Source organism: Orbicella faveolata, unplaced genomic scaffold, assembly GCF_042242905.1.
Source record: "Orbicella faveolata isolate gen_17 unplaced genomic scaffold, um_ofav_v1 contig_24, whole genome shotgun sequence".
Classification (NCBI taxonomy): Eukaryota; Metazoa; Cnidaria; class Anthozoa; order Scleractinia; family Merulinidae; genus Orbicella; species Orbicella faveolata.
Genome location: NW_028301552.1, coordinates 35,241,349 through 35,260,613, shown reverse-complemented (window position 1 = coordinate 35,260,613; position 19,265 = coordinate 35,241,349). Strand labels below are relative to the sequence as shown.

The window sequence follows — 19,265 nt, the reverse complement described above, 5'->3', positions numbered from 1 at the left end:
CGTCCCCAGAGGCCGCGCTCCTTTTGGTGCTGACCAAAAGGAGCGCGGCCTCTGAGGGCGAGAATGCATTCCCGGTCGCATGCTCGTCAGGGGGAAACATAGCGTTTGGCAGATGGAGGAGAATGTTGTTTTTGTAACGTGTGCCCAGTCCATACATTTGACTCAATTATTTTGTAATTTGCATGATTTATGAATTGAGTTCAGCGCGTGTTTAGAGCGGCGTTTGCTGAAACGCTGAACCACTGTCGCATTATCCGACTTGGCAAGTCGAACCTATGCTAGAGTCGAACCAATTAATTTGAGTCGCATTTAATTGCAGCAAACGTCGCACCATTCATGCACCTATTTCAAAATTTTTTAATTGGTTCGACGAATTAAATTCGACTAAGATTCGACGTTTGCCCTAGGCCTAAAACAGTGAAATGTCGATCTGGTTATTCAAATTACTTACTAATTGTGTGACAATTGTTATGACAATTTTACATGTTACACGTAGTTAGACATATCTTGCAACTAAACTGTCTTCATTTGTAATTCATTTTTAATTGTAGTTTATCTTAACTTTATACACTTCCAATGAGGGTTTTTTGATTTTTGTCTTTACTATTTCGTGGCGTACCTGGAAACTAGCTTGTAGCTTGTAGCTTCTCTCAAGCCCATCTTTCACTCTTGGATATGCCAGCTCTAACAAAATTACATTGTAGTAAAAACTTTCAAGTCTTGGCAAATTTCTGCTCCAAAAATCATAATCAAGTAAAACGCACTTTACAAATATTGCATAACCATCAGAAGCCACAAATTCAACCCACTTTCTTTCAGTACAAAATAGCTGTTGTTGCATTTGGTAATGATATTGATGATTTTCATTCACAGACAAACAGCCATCAGTTCTTTCAATAATGTTAAGCCTGAGGAGAGCACTTTCCAGTGTTTTTCCCTTCCTTGGGTGAATTTTCTTAACTTCAATTGATCCCTCCCTGCCTATAAGGCCATCTGGAGAAGCACCCAAAAATGGGTGTGACTTGGAGACAAAAAATCCACACTGTTGCAAAGTATTGCCAGTTTGTTTGGAGTATTGTTTGATTATTTCTGATTCAGATTTAATGCCATCCCTCATATGTTCTGACTGATAGCTGCTGTTGTATAAGATTTCTCTCATAGCTTTTGAAGGGCTTGTTGTTTCTTTCATCAGAGCTCGCTGGTATTTAGAGGCAGTGATTCTAAGAGAGCAATGGGCAAACCACATGGAACTTTTTGACTGATCTCGAGTACACTCCTCAATCTCTCTACTCTTCTCATCATCAACACAAATTCTGTCCATTATTGATAGTGAATCTTATTTCCTAATATGTGATATATTGGTGGTAATGAATTCCCTTGATTTGCAAGATAAATGTTTCTCTTTAAGTTCATCTTATGTTGCTCAATGTTCAGCTTGGTTAGATTATCAATACCATGATGTTTTTCTGTCACTGCTGGAGAAGGCTTTACTCTCTTACGAGGAGGCATCTTGCCAAACTTAGCTTTGTAGAAGTTTATATCCTCTACCAGGACTGGTTCAACTTTTGCACCTGGAAACATGAAAAACGTTGGGTTTTTATAATGCATACTGTGTATTTTCCAGTTATTTTTTTTAAAATTACCTTTAGGGTCTGACCAAGAACATGGCAAATCAGTGCACGTTAGATCTGATGGTAATTGCTGGTTTCCCTCAGCAACAATATCACTTAGTACAAACATCAATCCTCCAACATGGCTGCAATCTCCTCTCAAACCAATAAACAAAATTTAGCAAGCTATTAGTTAAAGAACTAAGTAATTCTATAGCTAGACTAAAACGTTATCGTCAAAGTATTATAGCATACCCAACAGTGCATGTACAGTAAGAATATACTGGCTTGTTAGTGGAAGTTTCGATCACCAAGTACATGACTTTGCTTTCCTCATTGTCTGTCGAGAACGAAGGATTACAGCTTCCTCTGACAGCCCAAATATCTTTGTGATTTGGTCGCTGATGAATTCTAAAATCAGAGAAATAATAAATTAATATGTAGACTTTTATAAATAAAATATAAGAATTATAGACTTACTTTACTGAGTGAATTCCTTCCTTGTGCTCCCATGCACGAAGCGTTTTATATTTTCTAACTGCTTGCTCATTGTAACCAGCTCCGATTAAAAACTGTTCCACTACGGATTCCTCCATCACCAGAGGGACGCTATCTAGACTTTTCTGCCAGTCTTTTAAGAATGGCTGACTGTTAGGATCGAGAAACGCCGGTCAACGTCCCATTTGACAAATCGCCCATATTTTGCCCAAAGATACCCTTAGGTGACCTAATTCTAAAAATCATATTTAAAGGTTCCAGCGAATTTTTATTTTTCAGAATTGAAATTCGCGAAAATTTGAAAGCGCGGTCAAAGTGCGGTTTTTCGTGTAATAAAATGACCGAAATAAGGTGCGAGGACGAAGCGCTGCTTAAGTCTTAAAATAAACTCAATTGACTTCAAACTTCACACAAATGTGGAACAACCACTCTAATTTACTCCTCGCTTTAAACTAATCTCAGATATGTTGATATAGTGGTTTTCCGAACCATTTTAAAAACAGCTATGAAGCGTGTGAAAAATAACGGCAAAATATAGGTCAAGTTTAACAGCATAAAAATGCATCTGGTACCTTACTTTCCGATTATTTTACTTTACAGCCTTAAAATATCATTATTAAAGATATACCATGCAAAGTTTCATGCTCGAACTCCCAGTATTTCCCTTTGTGAAACACGAAAATCTATGTCAATGTGTTGGGCGCAAATAACACAATAATTATGCACGAACCAGAGACAAATCAATTTCAATGGCGAAAGTAAAAGGCTATCATTAATTAGAATCCCGTCAATTCACTGCTATCAGTAGAAACATAATGTCCACTGCATAAAAACTGTTTTTAGACGTTTTCGAACCATCGCGCGTTAACTTTGTTTAATTTCGTGTCCGCGGTCATGTCTAGTTTGTCATCGCGTGTATTTCCTCAATGTCAACAACACGTGAATGGTTGTCATAACAAACGCAAGAGATTTCCTGGAAACTTAATGTTTTCGATTCACCAAAACGCTTTAAGTTCGTTAAGACACAATAATGGGTCAACTTGGAATGCTGTTTAGCATCAAGGACGTTAAAGGACTGTAAATTAATCGAGTTGAAATATCTTGAAGCAAATCAAAATCGTGCCCTTATTCTAATTTGGTAAACAGCCGATCTCCGTTAATCCGGCAATGTATTACCGGTACAACAACAAAATCAAACCGAGGTCATCAAAAGTGTAAGTTTAAAAGTGTAGTGGCAAGTTCCAAATAAATTTCGCCTATATAGATTGGAAACAAGATGTGAAACGGTCTGACCCGAAACAAATAAACAAAATATTAATACGACTAATTTAACCCGAAAATGTTACAGAAAACATACCTAAAAGCCGTCGATTCCCCTCGATACCACTCCGCATTGCCTTAAAGAGCCCAAGCTTTCTGCTGTAAGAATCAGGGGCCTCATGAATCTGTATTTATTATATCGGCAACCATGCTGCGTGGCTGATATTCGAGACTCAGTAAAAGTTGTCAGACAACCGTACGAACAGCCCAGTCACGCTTTCGCTGCTCTTGCGCAAATGTTCATCATTTCGCAAGTTACATAAACCGACTACAAGTTTAAAGTAGTGACAGTAGATTAAAATGCGCTTTTTAAAGCTGTCCTATCGAGGAACAATTATTTCTTGTTTTTGAATGGCTTTTAGTTGTAGCTACAATCGGGGAGGGGGGGAGAGGGTATTCCCGGAAATTTCGGATATCTGTATGCCGTGGAAGATTAAGTGGTCTCCAGCTCTTAACGCCAACACTGAAACACTAGATGATTCTCGAAGTATCCCAGGGGTCACTAAGCTAAATAATTTTGAGTGTAGCTCCGCTGAGTCAATTAACCGTTGGCGCGCATATTGCATTGACCGTGGACAGGTGGAAAAACAGTTAAACCGGAAAAGCCTGTTGCACATTGTAATTTAACGTTGTCCAACACGCAGTCGGTCTGGTTGTAATGTTAATCGTATTTGAGAGAATCTCAAGTTTTCTTTCGACACATACTGGGGTGACATACTACTAGATGAACGTGGCCAGGAGCCACGAGTCAAGTCAGTCAATTTGTCATGCTTAACCGAGAAGAGTGATAGTGAGCCACTAGTGGAAGGACTGCAGATTGTCCCTACGCTTTACCCTAATAGGCCTCTGTGTTATTCTAATGAACTGATGCTGAGCTCGCTCCAGGGGGGCGGTGAGATGAGAGACCCTGGGAACGAGGTTGAGACGATTCGACCGTTAGCTCTTCCTCTAAAGTGTCTTCCTCCTCTACTCCCTCCCCTTCTCTACAAAAATTTAACGATCCTTCCCCCTCCCCCCCCCCCCACCGCAAGAGGTGTTTGCTAAATACCGAAGAAGCCAAACACCGACAGTTCCTAAGAATACTTCCGCCAAGTGCAGTTGTTAGTAAAATACTTCAGAAGCACCGAGTTTGGAGCTTTTCCGCGCACGAGTGGGAGAGGTATATCTAGTCCCATGTCTTCGCACCCGTACGGTAGCATAGACAGTTTCAGGTTCTTTAGGCCACCCTCCATCGCCAAGGCACAGGAGTCTTGCTGGTCGTGTACCAAAAGATGCTGGAGCTGGAGTATTTCTACAACTTCCTTTGCCTGACTAAAATTTCTCTCCTCTTTAGATGCCTGAACATGCATCTCATCAGGATCACTTTGGCGCATTGCGGCACTTAGGTGAGAGAAAAACTAGCACCTGAAAAAGACGAATATTATAAGGATCCCGGGCACTGCGCATTCCCACGCCACCAGTTCGGCGTCAACCTTTGGGCCTGTCGTTTGACCAACGCGGAATTTTGCCATAAGATACGATTGCTGCTTGTCACTGACTGCCCTGAGAGCCCAAACCTTTTTTAAAGCAACGAGGGCTTCCTGGTGAACTATTGTGGCTTTGAGTTAAGCGCAAACGCCTGCTCCAAGCAAGGTTTGTAGCACATTTTGGCTAAGTCCATAAGGGAATAGCTCTCCAGGGACTGAGTACATTTCTCCAGCGACAAGTGCCTCTCTAAAGTAGACAGCCTATAAAAGACACGAATGCAGCGGCCTTGAAGACATTAATACACCCCTACCGTGCATGGTTACTATCTATGGAAACCTCAGCAGACGCTTCCTCGGTCACACCCGTTGATAATGGCACTGATGTTAAGGTCGCAGTCACTCCTCTCGGTTAAGCATGGCGAGTTGACTGACTTGACTCGTGGCTCCTGGCCACGCCCATCTAGTAGTATGTCACCCCAGTATGTGTCGAAAGAAAACTTGAGATTCTCTCAAATACGATTAACATTACAACGAGACCGACTGCGTGTTGGACAACGTTAAATTACAATGTGCAACAAGCTTCTCCGGTTTAACTGTTTTTCCACCTGTCCACGGTCAATGCAATATGCGCGCCAACGGTTAATTGACTCAGCGGAGCTACACTCAAAATTATTTAGCTTAGTGACCCCTGGGATACTTCGAGAATCATCTAGTGTTTCAGTGTTGGCGTTAAGAGCTGGAGACCACTTAATCTTCCACGGCATACAGATATCCGAAATTTCCGGGAATACCCTCTCCCCCCCTCCCCGATTGTAGCTACAACTAAGAGCCATTCAAAAACAAGAAATAATTGTTCCTCGATAGGACAGCTTTAACAAGAAGATCTGTTAGATCTTATAACCGCGCTTTTAAAATTTAACTGTTTTCTTAGTACTACAGTCGCAACGCAGTGCATATTCCAAAGCAATCTTTGATGATTCATTGATTACTGTAGACATCACAGCACTTGATCAACACAAACTTTATTATCGCACCGTCAGTCGTAGCCGTTGTGACATCTCCGATGACGTAATAGTCTTAATCTGGAACTTTCTTCGGGATATGTATGGGCATGAAGATACGAACACTATTACAAACCGCTTTCTTTCTTTAAAGTCACGATTAAATTTAATTGTTTTTTTTCTCTTGAGTTAAGGGTTAGCAAAGAAGTCACACGAGTCACATAATTCAAGAATTGCGTTATCTACGGCTATCTTTAGTACGGTGGTTATTTCCCTATCAATGACGTAATCTTTGCACGTTCTGACACGTTCTTTGGTTGGCTTGCAAATACTTAATTTTCTTTCCGATCTATGAACTCGCTGCGATGTAACAGTCAAAGGATTTACTTCATTTGCCTAAAACCGCAAGAAATACTCGTAAAATTACAAATAAATTAATGACCGTCGCTTCTGCCGAAATAAACTTGCAAAGTAAACACGATCTTATTTGTCACGTAGTGAAAGTGAAAGCTGCAACGTCAGCGCATTCCATGGCTGACGTAATACCTTTTTTCAGCGTATTTATTATTCCCTTTAAATCCAACGCTTTGATAAAGCGAAAAGAAAATATATTTTACCCACAAAAAAGAAAACAATATCCGTAAAATTGTCCGTGTATTTATGTTTTAACAGCTTCTGGCGGAAAAACATCACATGTTGCGTGACTCAAAGTTTGGCCGAGCGGAGGTCTGCGTCTGGTCACCGACAAAAAAAAAAAATAATAAACCACGGGTAAACCTAGAACCGCGCTTGGCCCATGGCCGCGCGGTTAAAAAGCGCATTTTAATCTACTGTCACTACTTTAAACTTGTAGTCGGTTTATGTAACTTGCGAAATGATGAACATTTGCGCAAGAGCAGCGAAAGCGTGACTGGGCTGTTCGTACGGTTGTCTGACAACTTTTACTGAGTCTCGAATATCAGCCACGCAGCATGGTTGCCGATATAATAAATACAGATTCATGAGGCCCCTGATTCTTACAGCAGAAAGCTTGGGCTCTTTAAGGCAATGCGGAGTGGTATCGAGGGGAATCGACGGCTTTTAGGTATGTTTTCTGTAACATTTTCGGGTTAAATTAGTCGTATTAATATTTTGTTTATTTGTTTCGGGTCAGACCGTTTCACATCTTGTTTCCAATTTATATAGGCGAAATTTATTTGGAACTTGCCACTACACTTTTAAACTTACACTTTTGATGACCTCGGTTTGATTTTGTTGTTGTACCGGTAATACATTGCCGGATTAACGGAGATCGGCTGTTTACCAAATTAGAATAAGGGCGCGATTTTGATTTGCTTCAAGATATTTCAACTCGATTAATTTACAGTCCTTTAACGTCCTTGATGCTAAACAGCATTGCAAGTTGACCCATTATTGTGTCTTAACGAACTTAAAGCGTTTTGGTGAATCGAAAACATTAAGTTTCCAGGAAATCTCTTGCGTTTGTTGTGACAACCATTCACGTGCTGTTGACATTGAGGAAATACACGCGATGACAAACTAGACATGACGGCGGACACGAAATTAAACAAAGTTAACGCGCGATGGTTCGAAAACGTCTAAAAACAGTTTTTATGCAGTGGACATTATGTTTCTACTGATAGCAGTGAATTGACGGGATTCTAATTAATGATAGCCTTTTACTTTCGCCATTGAAATTGATTTGTCTCTGGTTCGTGCATAATTATTGTGTTATTTGCGCCCAACACATTGACATAGATTTTCGTGTTTCACAAAGGGAAATACTGGGAGTTCGAGCATGAAACTTGGCATGGTATATCTTTAATAATGATATTTTAAGGCTGTAAAGTAAAATAATCGGAAAGTGAGGTACCAGATGCACTTTTATGCTGTTAAACATGGCCTATATTTTGCCGTTACTTTTCACAGGCTTCATAGCTGTTTTTAAAATGGTTCGGAAAACCACTATATCAACATATCTGAGATTAGTTTAAAGCGAGGAGTAAATTAGAGTGGTTGTTCCACATTTGTGTGAAGTTTGAAGTCAATTGAGTTTATTTTAAGACTTAAGCAGCGCTTCGTCCTCGCACCTTATTTCGGTCATTTTATTACACGAAAAACCGCACTTTGACCGCGCTTTCAAATTTTCGCGAATTTCTAATTCTGAAAAATAAAAATTCGCTGGAACCTTTAAATATGATTTTTAGAATTAGGTCACCTAAGGGTATCTTTGGGCAAAATATGAGCGATTTGTCAAATGGGACGTTGACCGGCGTTTCTCGATCCTAACAGTCAGCCATTCTTAACTTCTCTAGGTCTACAAGCGAAGGTACACCGGTGTAGGAAGTTGTAGAGCCTTGCGAGTCGTTACTGGAAGGTCCAGATGTTGAAATTTTCAAAGCACTGCATAAAATGTTGACCAGAGCTTTTTTCCCGATTGACTTTTCGAAATCAATAAATAAGATCTTTAATCTTTAATCTTTAATACAAATTCCAAATTACGTTACATTGAACAAGTCAATCCAATGAATTTGAGGACAGCTTAAAACAGAATACAATATTCCTTAATATAGGCCGCCTTAGTGTCTGATTGTATGATTGTATACCTAGTTAAAAATTACTCCAAACTCATATTAAAAAATAAGATAATCACAAGATGTTACATATTTGCTTTAGTTTTGGTTTAGTCACGTTTGGAACCTCCTTGAAGGTTTTTGGGAGTTTTGAACTCGCCTCGTCTTTGACAGTTCGCGACGCCATTTTTTTGTTTACATCTGCAACCCCCCAAGGCGCAAAGGATTATGGTTGTGCGGAAGTAGAGAATTCAGAGGGTGTTTCTACCTCACGGGCGTAGATTGAGGGTGACTTCCTCTCGGGTTCCTAAACGAAGAAACAGTATGTCAACTAAATATGACTTAAATTCTAAGTCTTGTAACTATTTTATGACGAAAAAGAACTACATAAATTTGCCCTCACTGGGAATCGAACCCGGGCCACTGTGCCCTCACTTACCACTGTACCACCGGGCTGCTAGCTGCCGGAAAATCGAAAATTTAAACTACATATAATGAACAGTAATATAAATTAATATAGAGTTACCCTAACATACAAATGAAAGCTAACCGCAAGCAAAATGGAGTGACACTAATCGCAAGCAAAATGGAGTGACGCTAACCGCAAGCAAAATGGAGTGACGCTAACCGCAAGCAAAATGGAGTGACACTAACCGCAAGCAAACCTAACCGTGCTAACTGCAAGCAAGCAAGGTAAACATGTACAGCGGTTTATTAACACGTCTACCTTGTATAAGCAACATCCAGGCGTCCAACCCCATACTCCGCCCGGGCGTTATATTTTTCCGAATTCAGAGCTGAAAAATTGACTTCAACATGGCGGCTAGTGGAAGCCCTGGTAGAGGAAAAAATTCCGGCAGAGGAAAAAGCCCCAACAAAGGAAAAAGCCCCATAAGTACTCTAACAGAATGGCCGAAGACAAGGGAAGAGTTTGTGAAATGGTTCTGGTCAGGGACGAATGGCAATGAACTAATTAAAAAACTGAATTGTAGTGAGTCTCACGGAGATGATTACATTCGCCGAGAGAAAGAGCGACCAGCGATCTATTGCATCGTACTAAACGATGGTCCGTTTCCCGGTAAAGAAGGCAAAGCTCAGTGGAAGCTTTGCAAAGTTGGCTTTACTCACGTTAATACAGCGACAGAGGCAGGGAACAGAATGGAGCAAGTTAAAGAGGAGATAGAGAGCAAATACGAATCAAAGAGAGGGGATGGAAAGGCAAACGCATCTGTGTTGTTTGTGTTGCCAATCGGAGCAGTGGATGTCACAACGTTTTCAGAGACAGAGAAAAGAATAAGAAAAGCGGTTGGAAGGCCTATACATAAAGATTGGGCGGAGGAATTGGGTCTGCCACGCTCCACAGAATGGGTTTTAACTACTCAGAAATTCATTGACCAGATCAACGCGCGGAAACAGAGGAAGCAAAAAGCTGAAGGTAGTGCAGATTTGATTGATTTGTTCAAGGAGTTGAAATTTAAAGACTTTAACACTCATACAGAACCATCATGGGCGAAGTTAAATGACGTCGATGACGTACCGACAGTAAAGGATATGACAGTGCAAGAATGAATTAACAGCCGATCACAAACATTTTCAGTGAACATTGCTAATGAAAACAGGTCTTAATCCGGCGAACAAAATCTCAACGTTTTATATCGAGGTATTTTACAATATTTTTTCCTATGTAGTCAGGAGCAAACTAGGATGAGACGTTTAGCTGAAGATCAGTTCCATATAATCAAACATATTTTATCTACCACTAACGAGAACTGAGGTCCTTTGTAATATATCGTAAACTGCATGTTTGGTTTAAATAGACGCGGGACTCTTTCAAAGACTTGGAACAGCTGCAGTTGTATACGGCGTGGGTTGCGGTTGAATAGCTTTGTCTCTCTTATATGTAAATTCGTGAAAAATGTTTTAGTTTATTACTTAGATCAAGGACATCATTATTTATCATGAGAACAAAATTTAGCGGCTAAGGGGAAGGGGGGTGGAGGGAGGGGGGGAAAAGAGGTGGGAAACAGGCTGAGCTGAGGCCGAGCTGCGTCGAATTAATGAAATAAGACGTCTGACTTGAAAAATCCTGATAAACTCAGGTGAGCGCGAAATGCCAAACTTGAAAAATAGGTGCTCGATGAGCACATGAATCCACGGCCGTAGGTAAGTGGATTAGGAATCTCTGCAGGACCTGGGTTTAATTCAATGTCTCCTCATAACAAAAGCTTCTTTTCTGACAAAGGTAGTTCTTATTATCAAACTGAACTCGGACCAAAATTCTGGATAACATTTATAATTTCTACCAGAAGACCAACACTTTTCTTGATCAAATCTTTGTCAGCAAACTAGCTGGCGTAAAATAATCAAAGGGCCCTTTTGGCTGGCCTCGCGTCACTTGTTTTAGAGCGCAAAGAAATCCACTGCTAAACCAAACAAATGTAAAATGCAGTCGCAACGCTAGACATAGTAAACAGGAGCGCACTATTCACTTAATTCCGGTGTGTTTTTTGAGGAAAACAATTCGATCTGACTCGATCTGGCCCGATCTGACTCAATTAATTCTTGTGATTTATGCCCGCTTATTTCTTCCCAGAAAGTGCGCATTGCATGAAAGTTTTTATAGGCTCATTGCGATCTCTTGATTTTTCGGATGGTTGCATTGATGTTTGTGACTTCAGTATCTACGACCCTTTATGAAAACAGATTGTCACTGTCACCAGTTAGAATTTCATCTCAGGAACGTTCACGTGGCTCTTTGTCGAAGCCAACTTAGAGCTTTAACCTCTTGATACTTGCTTTATTTCATGGAGAGAAATGATACTGATATCAAAGGAATAGAAAACCAGTTAGCGCGAATCAGTTCCGGGTGATTTGTTCACTTGCTCCCATTAATGCAAGCACACTAGCTTACAGTAGCGTGATCCTCGTACTATACCTCATGCTTTTACTGCGCCTTTCAATAACATGCGGACTCTGAAATTCAAAGCTCAACCGACAAATGCGTTTTTCGCTACCGTCAATCAAATGTTCGGCGGCTCCTCCCAGCTTCCGACTATGTTGTCAGAACTGTGCTCAACGATTTGATTTGATTATCGCGCGCTCGGCATTAGTCGGAAGCTGGGAGGAGCCGCCGAACATTTGATTGACGGTAGCGAAAAACGCATTTGTGGGTTGAACCCTGAATTTTAGAGTCTGCATGTTAATGAAAGGCGCAGTAATAAAATGCAAAGCAAACAGAATACAAGTGTTACACTTGCGGTATCATTTTGAATTAATTCGATCTGGCCTGATGCCCTGATCTGACCCATGTTGAAATATACATAGCATACATTAACGACAATAAATTTTTGTGATTGATATTTCTCTGTTTGGCTGTTTGTTAATACGCATTGGTTGTTAGTTCTAATCCGATCATTAGATTAGATCGTGATCATTAATTATATTTGTCTGCGTGACTGAAATCCGAAACTTCAACGTTTTAGCCTGTCATCTGTTGTCAAATTAAGATTGATTGAATCGCGAGGGAGTTGTGTTGGAACCGTGGGTTCGGACACTAACAAAATAAAACGCTAAAAACAGCCTGGCACAAATGCTTGAGTCTCCAAGGTCTTCATGTCAGTACCCGTAAAAAAGCAATAAATAGAATGTCTTGAATCTGTGCAGCTTGGTTGTCAAAATCAATAACAGAAACTGCCGTCAATTCAATGTTTTATGCCAGTTTTTCGCGGACAAAATTGATTAACCCGCGATTTTCCAGAGCCACCCTTCACAGGAAACTTACATTAGGAACGCGAAGAGTGGCTACACGGGAATCCTTACACAGGAATGCAGGGGAAACACCCTTTATCATCGTGGGCCAAGTGACTTTAGTCACGTGGACAAGAGGCAAAAATTACAAAGAAGTGAAAAAATTTACCTGATAGCTTAGATACCAGCACTGAACCCCATTTACACGCTCAAACGACACTTTGAACTCCGTTCACTAAGAGCAATGCTGTTTTGTTATAAATATTTGTTGCAATATTTTAGTGCTATACTAGGGTTAATGCCGTAATCTGAATGGCTACGCTATCCCACACTAGCATAATTCACTGGCCGACTAATATAAGGTAAGAGCGCAATCTGATTGGCTACACGGGGGTGGTTATTATGAGCTCGAGATGTTGATGAGATCGAAAGGCCGAATCAACTATCGCTTCATAGAAATCGAGAACGAATATCTAATTATTTTAGAAGAATGCTAACTGAAATTTCCTTCAAATGACGATTTCAATTATTTCTGGTCTTAGTATTAAACTTGACGCTTTAGAGAATTCGCGCGGACTGAATTAATTGTCAATTTGACATTTGCAGTTGTGTACGCGCGATTATCAGTTTCTTTCAAAAATTCGAGCTTTTTAAATTCAAGAAACGTACCGTAAATGACCTCCTTTTAGTCTTAGCTAGCCTTCTCAGGAATTTTTATTCATTTGTTTCTGAATGTTCTTTCAAAACTTTGGAGAAACGAGGAAACGTTGCAATTTTGTCGACCACACCAAGCCATTGCACACGAATGGTTGATAGTATGCAATGGCTCAGCCAGTCAGGTTACAGCATTTGCGTTAGCAGACTAGTAGAATTCTACTAATTACCGATATACGGCACAAGGGGCTGATCAATCTATGAAAATTGAATGCATCTACAATAAAATAATTAAACTTCTATCGTACTTCACGGTTTCGTAAATTAAGTTGCTGAAATTAAAATATTGTTTTGTTTGATTCTTCGGTCAGAATCCAACAGAGAACTTTGCCTTTTCTCTTAACTGTTTCTTTTCGTTTTGTCTTTTAAATACTACTAACACGCCATTTATATGACCGAAATATTACTCTCAGTTTATCCAACCTAGTCTTGTCATTGACGCAAACTAAGAAATTATCTTTACTTATTTTCTTGGAAAAGGCATATAAATGAGGAGAAATTGTCAATATAAGGCAGAATAGGCCAGTTTCAACATATTTAACTTCTAACTTGGCTCCGAGGCTAAGGGCAATAAAACAAAGGAGATTAATTATTCATCCCTCAGCCTTCGTGCGATTTCTTTGTTGTTTTCATTCGAAGCCTTGGAGCCAAGTTAAATATAATACATTACTAATAAAAAATTGGTCCATTGCCCGGCTTTTCCGTCGCTGATATCTGCAATCAATAACAGCTCACTCTCGGTTTCTGTCAACGTCGTTGCTCACCAGCTAACAAACGATAGAAGGCTCGAGTTTAGAATAAACAACAGCGAGAATAAGCAACAGCGGCAGAGGCAGTAAGATAATAACTTTATTTAAGTGTCAAATTGATTTAGCACTGTTGTGCTAATTGAGGACACTGTAACCAAACAAATATTGCAAATAGAACACAAATTATTAAGAATTCCAACTGGTCAGCCTTCCACCAGTTGGCTATTTACACAATGCAGTCGAGGAGTTGAACTCGGGACTACAGAGAGCAAATCGAGATAGCGGTAGGAGGAGGATTTGAACCAGGGACCTCCAGATTTCAAATCCAGCGCCCTAAACCACTCGGCCACGCCGCCTCTTCCTTGTGCTGCTAAGGAATATAATTATCTTTTGCTATGAAATTTTCCTAAAAGAGGCGCTAATTATCAACACGTTACCACGCCTGCGTATTCTACTTATGCTTATGATTTTGCGCTGGTGAAAAGCAGCATTTATGGCTTACAGTTGGAAAATAGTCTTAAAGCCCGGTCCTCACTAGCGACAAAAGCATAGGCATAAGAAGTGAAGCCTTGGAGCGGAATGGATCATAGCTGCTGGAGCTTATCCTGGTTTCTGTAGCATGAAGCGGCTAGGAGTATTTCTACTACTCCTAGACGGGATGCTAGTCTATCGCAGGTCACTCCCCCGCAATTTGTTAGGTTTCCCCAACAATTCGCCGGTACCCATCGATACTCCTGGGTTGAGAGAGGAACTGTGAGTTAAGTGTCTTGTCCAAGAATACAACACAGTGTCTCCGGCCAGGGCTCGAACCCGGCCCTCTCGATCCGGGGACGAGCGCACTAAGTATAAGCTGAAAAAAGCTTCTGTGCTGAGGACGGCTGCGACATATGACCATATAAGCATAAGCATGGGCGTTCTTCTTATGCTTATGCCCATGTTGTAGATGTAAAAATGTGAATTTTATTTATAGTGGTCATGCAATTACCCATACAAGCACTAAGCTGGCCGAGTTTTCCTCAAACAAAAATTCAAAATGACCGGTGATTGATCAGTTTTTAAATTTCTCCGGCGTAGTGTGGACGGAAACCATTTGACGCATTTTCAGAATGAAACCTCCGTTTTCAATCAAATTCCTCCGGGGGGGGGGAGGGGGGGGGGTGTGTGAACGGAGCCTTTCTATTTGAATCCCAGTAACAAGTTCTCAACGACCTAAGCAGAAAAAAAGGTCTTAATTTGATATTTACAAGGTTTTATCAAACTTGAAGTAAGAAACTTCACAACATAAAAAGACACCAGAAGAGATTTAATGTTCCACCGCAGTTTTAAGGAAAGAGCATTGTGGCGAAGTAGTCGTCGTACGTTTGGGCTCGACGAATCATCTCAAAACGATTGCAACCAACCCGCAAAATTTCTGCGGGTTGTAATTTCGCGTTGAAGTTGCAGCTCATTGCGTAACCATAAGCGCCAGCGCTGTGAATGATGCAGAGATCACCAATTTCAGGATTTACGTTCAGCATTCGGTCGACAGCAAATTTATCGCATTTCGTGCAAACGGAGCCGACCACGTCAAACTTTCGCTCTCTCTTGTCACCTTCGTGATTCGGACAGGCATAGGAAGGGTCGTCAACTACGGTCTTGTAATCAGGAAGGTTCTTTCGCACTTCATTCGAAAGAAACCGATCTTTGACAATGGTAACCGCGTGGTACATACCGTAGGGCCCGGAAACCGAGAAGTCAGTCATGGAAGCATCGAGGCCAAGGAAACGTTTGTAAGTGTCTTTCATGTTTATAACACGAGTCACCAGCCAACCATGGTCAGCGGTCACGACACTACCACATTCAAACTTTATCTGTAGCGGGTGAAGATCCTTGTGTGGCAATACGATTTCTTCGTACAAGGATTTCACTCGGACACCAAGATCGTGAAGGTCGATAGGTTTGTCATCAGGATGGTAATTCACACCGATACCGCCTCCCATGTCGACAAACTCAGCACTGATTCCTGTCTCCTTCTTGATATCCACCGCCAGTGTGAACATCATCCGAGCAGTCTCAGCGAGATCCTCGACATTCAGAGAACATGTAAGTATCATCATGTGCAAGCCAAAGCGCTTCACGCCATATTCCTTGCACTTCTTGAAGGCAGAGAGCAATTGGGCTTCAGTCATTCCAAATTTCGCTTGAGCAGGGTTACCAATGTGTTCGTTATATTTAATGTTGTTATTTGAACCTGGATTGAAACGAAATGAAATGATTTCAGGCATGGCACCTCCCAGCGCTTTCTTGACGTTGTCAATTTGGGAAAAGTCGTCCAAATTGATAATGGCTCCCATCTCAAAAGCTTTGCGATACTCTTTTAAAGGTGTGTTGTTTGAAGTAAACATGATATGTTCACCTCTAATTCCAACCTTTTCACAGATCATGAGCTCTCCAAGTGAGCAGCAGTCCATGGCCATACCACACTCCTCGTGCAGAATCTTTAAAATCATCGGATTCGGTGTTGCCTTGACTGCAAAGTGGTTCTTAAAGTGCGTTCCAGTTAGCGATCGAACCCAGGCGAAGCTATCATAGAAGTTCTTGGCTCCGTTCACTATTTTTTCCTTGTCGTAAAGATAAAACGGAGTCCTGTACTTCGAAGCCACTTCTCTGAGTTCTTCCTTGCTGCAGGGTAACGGTTTGATGTCTTGTACAGCAGCCATAACTACTGTTTGAAGCTTTTTGACGATGCGAATATTCTGAATGAGAAGAAAGCGGCTTTGGAACTAAGCGTGCATTTTATTTATTCATTTATTTTTAATAGATGCATGACATGAAATTATAAGGCATGTATCCCCCAGATGTTTCATGTGCTGGCAGCGTAATGGCCACCCGTTCTCAGATGTAAATATTTTCGCTTTTTCATGCTACATTCCAAAACAAATAGAAGACCTAGATCGTATGCGTGTTTCATTGAGAACATGGAAGACCACATCTTTTATTTGAAATAAAAAATACCCCGGGGCTTATTCATTTGAAGCTATACGAGACTTTGCATCTTTGGCAGTTATTCAGTGAAGTGGAAGTAAAAGTATTATGGCGTGATGGGTTCTACCTTGATTCGTGTGTCTGCACTTTGAAAACCATTTATTTCTAATACAGAATCCTTTAACTGTAAACCGTTCTTAGCGCACAGACGTAGCAAAGAGTTGATATTTAGGACCTTTTTTAGGAAAATTTCCTAACAATAGGTACGGTTGACAGTCACCGCTCTGCGTTATAAATCTATTCAGGAATTGAAGCGTTCAGTGATATGTTGAGATACACACATTTTTTCGTTCTTTCAGAATATATCTTATAAATAGATCGTCGAGGCTGGCATTTTAAGAAATTTTAAGAATAACCCGAGGCTAAGATTTTATAGAGAATATAATTTTGAGCGTAGAAAATTTGTGCATGTACAAGTGAATGTTGTTAACTATACCGGATGAAATTGAAATTGCTACTTAAGGTCATTCCTCACATTTGCATTGCGCATCATTACTGCGCATAATTTATGGCGTCATTAGCGCGCGCTCGTGCACGCGCATATTGAAAACATGACGGATTTGCCTTGATATTGAGCTCTTTCAGTTGAAAAATGGCTCTAGCTCACCAACAAGCACGGGCACCCCAATTTTTTTTTCCAGTCATTGTAATCAACTAATCATAAGCTTCGCGTGAGAAAAGACTGATCTAAATTCTATTGCTGAAAATTTAATAAATAAGAAAAATAGCAGATACACTGTGGTCTTTTCTATTTTGCAGTCGGTAACCACGTCAAGAAATTTAGTTCAAATTTTAATCAAAGATTTAGCTTTTTGTCTGAATCAAACTTAAAATGTTTAGTTGTGTCCGACACAATGTATTGACTGTAGTTTAATGCGTTTTCTTATGAGTCTTGGCTCACAAAGATTTTACAATTACTGGGAATGCGTTTTTATAAGGGACCGTTCATTTTTTATCAGGTAGGGGGGGCTGGTGGGATTTGGGGGGGGCCATGCGAAAAAAAATGGCTTTCGAGGGGGGGCCATCCCAAAAAAATAAGGGAAAAAGGGGGGGTCACGTGAAATATTTTACTAAAACTTTAAAATGGCATAATGTTTGAATATCAAAAAAATTGCTATAGAATAAACATAGAAGGCAGGATACAAATTTATTACAAACTTTCCTTCTGCTTTAAAAAAACGTTTGGCGACAAAAAGCATTTGTAGCTACTGAAACAAAGTATTTAACACAGTTATTTTCGAATGCAACTTTCACTGGCACTCATCTTCATCTTCGCTGTCGTCGAGTTCTTCGTCGCCGCTTGTGCTGCTATGGGAGTCTCTTTCACCGATGCTGCAAGAAGCAGCAATCCTTTCCGTCAGAGTGTACTCTTCAGGGTACATGAAGGTGTAAACATGATCTCTGACTTCCTGCTCAAGGTTGGTGGTGATTCTGCTTCTTGCAGCATTGGTGAAATAATTTCCTTCCAAGAGCTGTGCGATGTATGGCCCATCTCTTCTAAATAACGACGTGGGAACATCCTCAACTTTAATACACTCTTCCGGGACGGCCGTTCTAAGAGGGTACACAAGGCATTGTGGAAGATCATTTCCTAGCGGGTTTCCAACACAGATTCCATAAACTCGTTGGACGTTGTTTTCAGTCCGCTTCCTCTTTCTTTCATTTGACTTTCTGCGGTTTTCTTTTTTCCTTCTCCTTTTGTTGATGTGCTGTTTGAGTATGCCCTTGAATATGCTGTTATAATTGCTCTTATTTTCTAGTGCTTCCATGTCCTGCGTGACCTTCGTCAACTTAGCTTCTATACATTTGATCTGTTTTACATTAAAACTGTGGGCATTCATCAATTCAGATGAGCGAGATGCCAATGAGAGGCCAAATGCCACACGCTCAGGGCGAGCCATGATGAGGAGATCCGAAATTGACTTCTCTTTCTTTTGATTTGTTTTTCAAACAACAGCTCTCTGTAGTATAGGGATTGTAAATATTGTCTTCACAGTGAGCACAAAACGTGAAGTAGGGGGATAATAGAGAAATATTAAAAAAGTTGAAATCTAAATATTGTTTGTTCAATTTTTTTTTTGGGGGGGGGGGGTCATCCCAAAAAATGACCGCTATAAGGGGGGGCCATGTGAAAAAATTGGTAAGCTGAGGGGGGGTCATGCGATTTTTAAATGGTGCTGACCAAATCCCACCAGCCCCCCCTCCCTCATAAAAAATGAACGGTCCCTAATAAGCATTAAATAATGCCAAAATGGGGCATTTTTAACGCCTCACTGCTCCTTAATGAGCGTGGGCACCCCTTTTTTTATTTCAAAATTGAAGTTATCATATGACAAATATTCAGTGGACAAAGTTTGAACAAAAATCTATTGTCACTTTTATTTCAGAGGAATTACCTTAAATTTTCAAAGCGAAGTCCCAAAGCTTAGACATGGATTTCGTTTGTAAAATAAGTTTTCTTTTCTTTTTTTGGTTGTTTTTATATTTTCTTCACTTTAAATAGGTAATACCATGTATCGTAATGGAAATAACTTAACAAATTGTTGTTGTTGTTGTTGAGTAG

At 40.4% G+C, this 19,265-nt stretch overlaps 1 protein-coding gene and 1 pseudogene across 1 annotated transcript; one reads left to right on the top strand and one right to left on the bottom strand.

The window, feature by feature from the left end:
* Positions 1-541: 541 nt before the first annotated feature.
* Positions 542-8,671, bottom strand: LOC149111410 (uncharacterized; annotated as a pseudogene).
* A 206-nt stretch (positions 8,672-8,877) lies between these two features.
* LOC110056862 (uncharacterized) lies at positions 8,878-10,438 on the top strand. Its single transcript, XM_020763419.2, has one exon. The coding sequence runs from the start codon at positions 9,285-9,287 to the stop codon at positions 10,035-10,037; it is 753 nt and encodes a 250-aa protein (XP_020619078.1). The 5' UTR covers positions 8,878-9,284; the 3' UTR covers positions 10,038-10,438.
* Positions 10,439-19,265: the final 8,827 nt, after the last annotated feature.